Source organism: Zophobas morio, unplaced genomic scaffold, assembly GCF_036711695.1.
Source record: "Zophobas morio isolate AGI-343-1 ecotype UQ-CSIRO unplaced genomic scaffold, CSIRO_AGI_Zmor_V1 ptg000009l, whole genome shotgun sequence".
Classification (NCBI taxonomy): domain Eukaryota; kingdom Metazoa; phylum Arthropoda; class Insecta; order Coleoptera; family Tenebrionidae; genus Zophobas; species Zophobas morio.
Genome location: NW_026972114.1, coordinates 1942366 through 1953254, shown reverse-complemented (window position 1 = coordinate 1953254; position 10889 = coordinate 1942366). Strand labels below are relative to the sequence as shown.

The window sequence follows — 10889 nt, the reverse complement described above, 5'->3', positions numbered from 1 at the left end:
TTAATCTTAGATATGTAAATTTATACGATATACCTGCTCATCGTACATCTAAATTTACGGCTAGCTTTCGCTACAAAGCACCTTTATTCATCAATGAATTTAAAGACTTAATTAAACAAAATCTCTCACTGTATACTTATAAGAAGTCTTTAAAACATTCATTGTTGCAAATTCAAAACTCATAATCTCTCACTTAAGTTTACTCTAGTTTGTTTAAGTTTAGGATAAGATGAAAAACTGTCTATGACAGATTCTTGTCCTTTTGAATACACTTTATGTTATAATATGTATTGTATTAAATTATTTGTTTTCCGCTGGTATTCAATTAAGATATATTATTATTATTATTAATTATATTATCCTCGATCTTGACTTAGAGCGACACTTGCTGCTTTAGCATCAATTTTAGGGAGGCATTGGCAAAAATGCATTGCCGCCCTAAAACGATTTATTTCTAGCCATACAGAGGCATAATGGCACTAACGTGGCACGAAAATTTTCATTCTATAGATGGCGCTTGGATGTTCTCACCGAGCTTATTTATATTTTAATGTACCTATTGTCTATAAGAGGGCGTCTTAAATAGAACAACGCATTTCCACATTCCGAGTTAGGGCTTAGACAACACAAAGTGCACCTAATTCACTTTTAATTATGTTTTCTTAATTCAAGTCATAGCCAATAAATATATAGATTGAATAACTTCATTTATTAAATTGGAATAAAAATAAAATAGACCTTATTTATTACAAGGTAACTAACAAGCAATCTATACTGAAATGTGTCTACTTTTTATTTTATAAGAATTTATGGATTTGATGTCATCATTTGACCAGGCACGTAACCAAGGGGGGGCCTGGGGGGACACAGGCCACCCCAACAAAACCCTGTGCCACCCCTGGTGCACCCTTAAATTAATTTTAAATTTTAAAAGTAAGCAAATTCGAAATTTCAGATCAACAGTAAATTTTAGATGTGAATAATCTTATGTTCTTATCTTATAATATAACTCTCTGAGTAAAGCGATACTGCTGTGAACAGTTTTGGTTTTGTCGATAACTTTTTTAAGCAATTAGCCGATACAGCAGATATGCCTTTTACACACTATGCAGTTTGACACGCAGGCTTTTGATATTTTGTGGTGTTAGTTTTCCGGAGTCTTTTGTCCCGTGTCGTTCAACTGTGTCTGTTAAAAATGTCAGAAAAAAAACGAACGCTTTCAGATTATTTCACCGCATTTAAAAAACTGAAACCTGGTGAACAGACTGCTAGTGATAGTGCAGAAACTATTTGTGAAACTGCAAGTAGTGATCCAGGACCTAGTAAAATAGACGAAACTTTAGAAGAAAGTGATGAGAGTTTTGAAAATCTGCAGTCAACGGATAGTGAATCACTTTCAGAAGCTGATTCTGAAACGGAAGATTGCGAAGCAAAATTTGAGAGCTGGATAAAATTTCGACAAAATCCGGAATTAAAACTCTCGAGTAGATCACATGTGCCAGGGCCTTTAGATTTGTCGCAGACGAAAGTGGATGAACCAAAACAACCTGTTTTACAGTTCTATCCAAAAACAAAATTTTTAAATAAGTTTCGTCAGTTTAATAAAGCCTGGTACAATACCTTTCCGTGGGTAGAATATAGTGTCAGTGCCGATAGTGTATATTGTTTTGCGTGCAGACATTTCTCACCTCATGCATCAGATCAAAATTCAAATGTGGCATTTATCTGTGTAGGTTTTAAAAACTGGAAAAAAGCAATGGACCAAACAAGTGGGTTGAAACTGCATAATTCAAGTTCTGACCACAAAAGCTGCATGATCAAGTGGAGTTCTTTTAAACAAATTAAAGCATCTGGAGAAGGATCAGTTGCGGGACAGTTAAGTGAAGCTCATTTGAATTTAGTGAAAGAGAACAGACTGTATGTAAGTATCGTTGTGGATGTTATACTTTATACAGCAATGCAATGTATTGCCCAAAGAGGATCCAAAGAAAATTCAGCGAGTAGTAACCGAGGAAATTTTCTGGAACTGTTATCATTGTTTGCAAAGTATAATGATGTCGTAAAAAAGAAGTTGAATGAAGAGGGTCACAAAAATTCAAAATATACTAGCCCGAAAATCCAGAACGAAATTTTATTTATTATTTCACGAATGACGTTGGAAAAAATTTCTACGGAAATTAACAAAGCGTCATGTTTTGCCGTAATATGTGACGAAACAAAGGATATTAGCAAAACCGAGCGGGTGTCGGTTGTACTTCGATATTATTTGGATGGTACCGTTTACGAAAGATTTATTGGATTCCACGCGGCCCAAGACTTGAATGCAAATTCCTTATTTTCTTATATTAAAAATTTGTTGCAATGGTGTTCTGTAGACATCAAGAGGTGTGTTGCCCAAACCTATGATGGTGCCAACGTAATGAGTGGTCGTGTGGGTGGTGTGCAAAAATTATTTACTGATGAGGTCGAACAAGCCATCTACGTGCACTGCTACAGTCATAGATTAAATCTGGTAGTAGTTGATATCTGTCGCAATTTGACTACGGCAAATTTGTTTTTTGGTTTGATAGAAAATTTGTATGTATTTGTGTCTGGTTCTGCAATACATGCACAATTTATTAATATACAGAAAGAACTCCGTCCAAACAAAAAACCGATTGAACTCAAAAAAATATGTTACACAAGGTGGACGGCTCAAGTTTTCGCTTGCTTATCTTTAAAAAAGGTGTTTTCTGAACTGTTGATTTTGTTAAATAAATTAAGTGTCAGTAAAAGTGCTCGGTCAGCAGAAGCTCTTGGACTTCTACATCAGCTGGACTATACTTTCATATTTAATTTATGCATGTATAGTCAATTGTTGTCTATTTTCAAAAATGCCAGCGATTATCTACAAAAAGTCACATCAAATCTTTCAGAAGCAAACATTTTAATAACTTCTATTTACGACACAATAATGAAGATGAGAACTGATGACAAAAATGAAACCTTTATGGAAATATTTTCTGAAACAGAGAAAATATGTGCTGACAACAACATACCAATAGAAGCAACAGCAAGAAGAAGAAAAATGCCAAAGAAATATATGTCATACTTGGTCACTGAAGAACTAAATAATTTGGAACGCAGTGAAATATTTAATAGAGAAGACTATTTACACAAAATATTTTATCCCGTTCTGGACTTAATTACAAATGAATTACAGAATCGTTTCGAAAAGAATTCACCAATTGTCAACGCATGCGACGCCTTACATCCCGAGAATCCCTCATTTTTAAACTACGACAAATTATTACCCATGGCACAACATTACCACAGTGAACTCGAAATTTTACAAGCGAAACTTAAAATAATTCCAAATACAATTAAACAATATCAAATAAAAACAAAAGTGAATATTAAAAATATTATGGATTTTATAGACATGCTACAAAAGTACGATCTTGTGTTTCCCGAGATATTAAAATTAGGTGTCATTGGTGTAACAATTCCAGTTTCTAGTGCAGCATGTGAAAGGACTTTTTCGTGTTTGCGGCGTCTTAAAACTTATTTGCGAAATAAAATGTCGGATGAAAGACTTGTTCACCTGGCAATTATCAACATTGAACGAGAAACAGCTAAATCGTTGGACACCTCAAAAATTGTCGATGAATTTGATGCAGCTCATAAAAACCGTCGCATAATTCTACATTAACAACCCATCTCATTCCTGGTAAGATTTTATTAATTTTATCTTGACTACTAGCGAAGTTTTTTTTAACTACTTTTTGAATTGTTGGCATATCATAATGAATACTATATGTATTTCTAGTACATATACATACCTATATACAAAAAGCAAACATATCCGTACAGTAAAGTCACTAACGCATTAACGTGAAAATCTTGATTATTCTACCTCTCAATATTAAAAGTAAATACCTGTCAATTTCAACTATTTGCACCCCATTAAATTTATATACTGGTTGTGATCCAAGTAAAATGTTGATTTATACTAATGAAGACTTTTTTTAAAGGCCCCCTTATTTGAAATTTGTGCCCGGGCTGGGCCCCTCCAAAATAAAAGGCTGGTTACGTGCCTGCATTTGACATAATGTAATCTTTCGACCTTGACAGGTCGCCGCTTCATGGTTTTGAAGAAATTCATAGTTTAGCCAGAGAACATAGAGAAGCGTCATAGTTTAAATTAAATGTCGGTTGAGGACTCCGCAATTTATGCTGGCAGCAGTGTTTGGTTTTAACTAGGAATGAAATTAACTAGAACAAATGTCACCATATTTTTAACGACGCGTTTTACTTTCGACAAATTGACACTAGATTTACCAGAATATTACAAGCTGCTTAGTTTCCTTCATTTTCATTCAACTCATGAATTACAATTATAGTGAAACAAGGTTTTTATTGGCATCGACTATTTAAATTTGGCGCTTGCCTTTGGCGGTTGAGGACTGCAATGTCAATAAGGGTGGTTTTGCAAAATCAGCCTGTATGTCGCATCTATATTAATCTATGGTTTAGCTGCTGTATGTTTGCGGATGTGGCGTGCAGTAATTGTTTCATTTTCTATCATTTATTTTTAGTTTTATAAAATTCAATAAACGTAAATATGTATGGATAACATTTTGAAGACATTTAAATGGTTGTTCATTAGGTCCCAATTCTTCCATATAATTTGCAATTTATCGGATAAAGGAATGAACATTAATTTTATAATTTAAACAAATGTATTTTTCCTTTAAATTAACGTGAGCTCAAAAACATTTGACAAGTTATTTGTGTTGTTGCCTCCTTAGATCATATAATAAATAGATACCACCACGCCGTGTTCTTTCCCTAGAAGAGCCTGTGACGACATCCTCCTGTCACATATCTCTCTTGTGCATGGAGGGATTACAACGAAGCTATCCTTGCCTGATCACTATTTGAATTTTGCGCGCCTAAATTTGAGGAAGTATGTCTGAACTAACTTCGTACGAAAGATGTTGACAGCTTGATTTTATAAATAATTCACAGTAGATAACGAAAGGAATAGTAAATTATTGGGCAGCAATTGTGATCCTTTATGATTACATCACTTAAAATAGGATCTTTGGTCTAAATTCTAAAATTGTTTTTCGTACAAGAACACGAAAGAGAGGTTAGAAGAAATCTGTCAAAAGCGATTTGTTGCGCTGGTGCCGTAAAAGGATGGAAGTGAAATAGACATATACAGATGAAATACATATAACAAAGATGAAGATGTGGTGATGACACAAGGATAGCATACTACTCCGCTTGACGTAGAAAACGACAACAGATAGCTTCATGTCTAGTCACAGCTTTCAGTTTGAGTATTGGTATCTATTTATTATATGATCTAAGGTTGCCTCATGTTATTTTTTTATGGCATGATATGTTTTTTGAATGTAAAATTAAAGTAGTTACAGAATTTAACTAAAACAATGCCCAGTTGAGGTACGTAATCCGTTACATTTTTACTGAAAAATTACAAGTCATTTAAACATTTAAGACAATGTATCACATAATTTCTTTTCGTTAATTGATTCATTATCAATATAAAATTTTGCTTAGAATGAGTGGGGAAATACGGTAAAATCATGTATTAAACAACGACAAAAAATTTAACGACCATTTCTAAATTTTAATTAAAAAAAATATTACGGACCATTTCAACGTCTAGTTGGACATGTTTTACCGTCCGCTCGCTTATATCTCCTGAGCAAACCCGCTTGGAATTCGAAACACAGGCAACCTGACGTAATTTTTTTATGAGGCGTTACTCTTAAAGTGCAGAAAAAAACAAGACCTAGAAAAAGTTTAAATAAAAAAGTTTAAAAAAGTATATACAATCTTAAATTTTCCAGTGTTATAACTCCACTTTGATTACAAATATAAGTATACTACTTATGGGCCATTCTCAGTTCGTAGAAAAAAATGTGATTTGTCCTTCCTTACCGAATTTTTTAAATGAATGATTACATTGCATGCTTGAATTTATAAATAACATGTATTCTTCAAAATCCATACTTAATTTCATGTCAAAATTTAATAATCACTGAGATATTAATTCTAAAAACTCAATTTGTTATTTGACATGGCATGTGATATTGAAATTAGTTTAACTGAATTAATGTTTTCTGTCTCAGATTGCACAGATTTTTTTTTGATTTGGGATTCACAATATTCTTTGTTATATAAAAGAAAGATTGACACACAATTTTGTTAAGCTTCATTATCACTATTTTAAGTCGTGTGAATTTTGTGATATATTTTGCTCAAGAATTGCAATGATAGTGGAATTTCATTGCTGCTTAGTGAGATTTTGCAAATGAACATTTGAAACTCTGTGCCATGATTGTAGAAAATATGAAATTTATTATAATATGGTGGGTATGTCTATGACTTCAAATTGAAGATACGAGTATCTGTAAAACAACAAGTCTGATAAATACACGTCCGTCCCACATAGTGTGTCAGAACCATGGCCACCATAACAACCGTAATAATGAATATTTTTCTATGGAATTGTTTTAGCCGTTAGATGATGTATATTGAAAGCAGTGTGCTACATTATAGTCGCACAATTTAAAAAATAAATGTCAGGACCATGGAGGGTGTCAGAATTGTAGCATTTTCAAAGCCACTATGTAACTCTGTTTATGATTTGAATTTAATAATAATTTCCGGCACCATTCATACCCACAAGTTAAAATCGACAAGTTCTAATAGGATTTTTCTTCGAGAAGTGAAAAGTTTGCATTACTCTTTCAATATATCATGCGAGCACTATACAGAAACATCGCTTGAATTCATGATATAGGACAACAGCCCTCTAAAATGCAAAAAGAGTAAAATGTTTATTTTCATTCTAGTTATTAAAATTACTTTTGTTAACATGTTTACAAATACGTTATGATAATCAGGTAAGTTCCCCATGAACGCGTATTTGCGAAGTGCGAGTGTCGCGTATCTCCATTCGACCAATGAAATCCAAGAAAATTTTGTACGCGCGTATCCAAGGTCACTTCGCTTCGAGTTGATTTTACTTTAACTTTTACGCGTAGAAAAGAGGTGCTACGGCGGTCAAATTCGAATGGTTTGCAAACATGACCTCAAATATTTTTCCGGATCAGAATCTCTCATTGTGTGTGACAAATTTGCACTGGCCCCTTGCAATAATCGGTTTGTTACAGTAAAAATAGGTCGCACCCAAAACTGTCTTTCATTCGCTTTCTTTGCTTCCAGATACAAGGCGTACACTTTAATAATTTTTTTTCGTAATGCTATCTTCCTTACTTTATTTTTCCTTTTTCAGTATATAAAACATAATTTCGTGATGAGTTCTTGACACAGCTCTACTGCTACTTTCTTATTATATTTCCCCATTTCGAATTACATATGAAAGTAATGACAGATCTGATGACAACTTGGTTATATTTTGAGGTTATATTAACTTATATTTTATGCTACGCCTTTACGCGTTTTACGTTTATACGCACGCAATGGGGAAGCTATGTTTAAATGCAAGCTTGCGAATGCCAACGATACGCGTACGCAGATTCGCAAAAACGCGTAGATGGGGAAGCGGCCTCACACTCATGGGCATTCTGTCAAACCGTGGATGAATTTTTTGGTAATAATTTTTGTTTGCCCTTTCTGTGACATTCGAGCTCAACCATTATTTTTTTTATTTAGATTTCTTGTTCTTTAATTTATGTATATTTGTTTATTTATTTATATGTGAAATTATCTGTAAATACGACTGTAATGTCAAATAATATTTGTATTTAGAATTATATTCACTCCGGTACATATTAAGTATCCTGTAAATGGGCCACGTCTCTTGGATAATGATAAACATTTAAACATTAATACAAACTGTGTTTTAGGCTCACCTTCTCATAATAAACTCATACGCACTAAAAAAAACATCAAATTTGAAATTAACTTTTCCGGATCGCCAAATGCAAATGACCCTTATACATATTTAGATAAATTAAATTTATTTTTTGATAAAGATAATTTTTAATCCAATTATATTCAAACGGGTATTTCATAATTTCGGGCGTAATATAACCTCAATGTTAACATCAGATATTAAAATTTGAGCATTTGAACGCGTGATAGTATAGCGGTTACACAAATAGCATAATTTCAAATCACGTCTTTCGGACGTTTAATTGAAGGTTTCATCGAAATGCCGTTAATTTTTGGTGTACATTTTAAAGAATGTCTACAATAAACCTTAAAATTAGTCAATGACAGCTGGCAAAGCGAAATCGTACAGCTTAACCTCACTTTTTCGTATATTTAAATTAACGCTGTTCAACAATTAAGTCAATAGATAATAAGAGTATGCACAATAAAGAACCTGAGTTCTGTCACGACCTCTTTCAAAAAACAAAACGCCACTTTTTGATTTTTTCAACTGAACACCCACCATGTTGCATATAGATACCTGGTAACCCATAATAAGCTAAAGAAAAGAAATATGGTTGAAGTGGTACGTCTTTAAGTGGAATTATTTGACTTCTTCAGAACATATTGAAGACAAGTTTTACCTAAGTTATGAATACATTCTTATTTCTCTAAAAAATAAAAAATATTGAACGCTATAGGAAACAGTTGACAGTATTCCAAAATGGTGTATATGATGTTAATATATATTTGAACACTCACAAATTTGGAACGAAAGGCCCTAGGTTAAAACTAATACAGCTAATCTATGCTTTATGGTTCAAGAATCAATAAGAATTATAATAGCGGTCTAATGCAAATTTACTGGATAACATAAATTAAGAAAAACCTGTAAAAACCTAAATAGGTAAATATTTTCATGATTATTAACAATTACTGAGAATACTAGAAATGTATGTAAAAAATCAAAAAATCTATAATGAGATAACAGTGTACCGTTCATGATTTGACCAAAAAATAAAACTTTTACTTCCCTTGTGTAAGCTAAGGAAGTATTGTAATCGAGCCCATCGAGCACCTGGCTACTTTCATATTTCCTCGGTCTTTTATGACCCCAAGAGTAGGAAAATATAGGTCTTCCGTCTGTCTGTCCACCGTCCATGTCGATTTTTGTCAAAGAAATAATCTCCGAAACTACCGGACCAATTGTCATCATACAGAGAGCGGATTGTATGAAATTTGCATATCCGTTATTTTTTGCATATAAGTCTTGATATTTAACATGTGAACGAATCATGCTAATTAAGAATGAATACAGCTATAAAAAAATTGCATATTTGCATATATTTGCCTTCTGCTGTATATTTCACAGAACGGGTGCATATTTTGCATTTTTATCAATTTTTGTGTTAATTAAAAAAAAAAATTATTGTCATTCTATCGGCATTTATCTAGAAAGACGAAATTTTATGAATCATAATGCAAATATTGTCCTGAACTTCAAATAACTAGAAAAGGTTTGGGCTTTATGGTAGTTTGGAGACACCACTGGGTGTTAAGCCATGCTTCCAGGTAAATTCGCGCCCTAATTACTTTTGGAAATACGGTTCATTCCCAATATTTTTGTTCGTTAGTTAAGTGTATTGATGGTACGTTTAGTGGTGATTGAAGGGACGTTGTACTATTATTTTTCATCGTGAGTTTGTATTAAAAGCATTTAAAGGGATACAGGCATATCAATATGTCGAAGATAACTCAAATTAATTTATGGATTAAACCTTTTCCTGAACTTATTCTTCAAGAACGAACTGTGATTTGTCGTGCCTGCTCTAAACCGGTAAGTATTTTTAAATCTGTGGACGTAGCACGCAGTTTTTCTATTTGCAAATACAATTACTTTAGAATCACCGGAAAAACTTTTTGTTAGAATATTTCGAAAAATATCTAAAAATAAATTGTTACCAAAATAGTAATTAAATAGTGGATTACTATTATTTTTTAATTTGATCTGTTTCTATTCATTTTTTAGTATAACAATATTATCGTTAAAAACGTGATTTATGTGTTAGTGACATGTAATTAAACACTTTGCCATTGCAAAGTGTTTAATTACATGTCACATTTGATTTATGTATTTTTTGTAATAAAACGTAAGCTCGGGACACCTGTTTTTGAATTTTATAAATAAATTTAGTTCGCTTATTAACCTTTTTTTAATTTTTGGAGCATATGCAACTGCATATCTCTGCATATATTAAGAAAGTTACTGCATATTTGCATAAATTTGGTGCATATCATATAATCATATTTCTCAAAATTTTGCTGCATATTTTCCGCTCTCTATACATCAAGTTCTATACTTGTATTATGAATAACATGCAGATGGTTAAAACGCTAAGCCAACTTTGTCTTGTCCACACCAACAATGAGATGACGTGCAAAATTCTGGATATCTAGGGTGAAAACTCAACGCGGGTTAATACATCAAAAGTGCAAGAGTATCTTATTTTATATTATTGTCGTCATTGATGGCAGGGATCATTAGCCAAATTTTAATTAGTATTTTAGCATCTACCTGATATTCATAACACATACAGAAAATTTTACAACAATCGGGCCACTATTTTCAAAAATTAGGGGCAATTCTGAATCAAACCTGTTAAATTTAAAGGGTATTAAATTGCTAATTTTCATAGTAAAGAGTTAAATTCATAAATCTGATTGGCTATTTATTTTTTAACATTCTTTAAATTTTAACATGTTCGATGCAGAATTTGCTCTATAATCTGTTTAATATAAACTGACAGGAACAAACAAACAGACAAACGGTAACAGGAGTCCACTTTTTCGTACTCTAGTGGTCATGAAACGTTGAGAAAACATGAAAGTGGCAAGTCGGCCAATGGACTCGATTACTATTGACGTTGTATTGTCACTGTACGGCTAAAACGCGTTCTCCAACTGCAAAGAATCTT

The 10889-nt window shown here is 32.7% G+C and overlaps 1 protein-coding gene across 1 annotated transcript; it reads left to right on the top strand.

The window, feature by feature from the left end:
* The first annotated feature begins 1195 nt into the window (after positions 1 to 1195).
* On the top strand, positions 1196 to 3691 carry LOC135125953 (zinc finger MYM-type protein 1-like). Its single transcript, XM_064051741.1, has one exon. It carries the CDS (start codon positions 1196 to 1198, stop codon positions 3689 to 3691), a length of 2496 nt encoding a protein of 831 aa, XP_063907811.1.
* The last annotated feature ends 7198 nt before the right edge of the window (positions 3692 to 10889 follow it).

Excerpts from the sequence above, each read along its gene's own strand:
- LOC135125953 (XM_064051741.1), top strand. The coding sequence starts at position 1,196 with ATGTCAGAAAAAAAACGAACGCTTTCAGATTATTTCACCGCATTTAAA.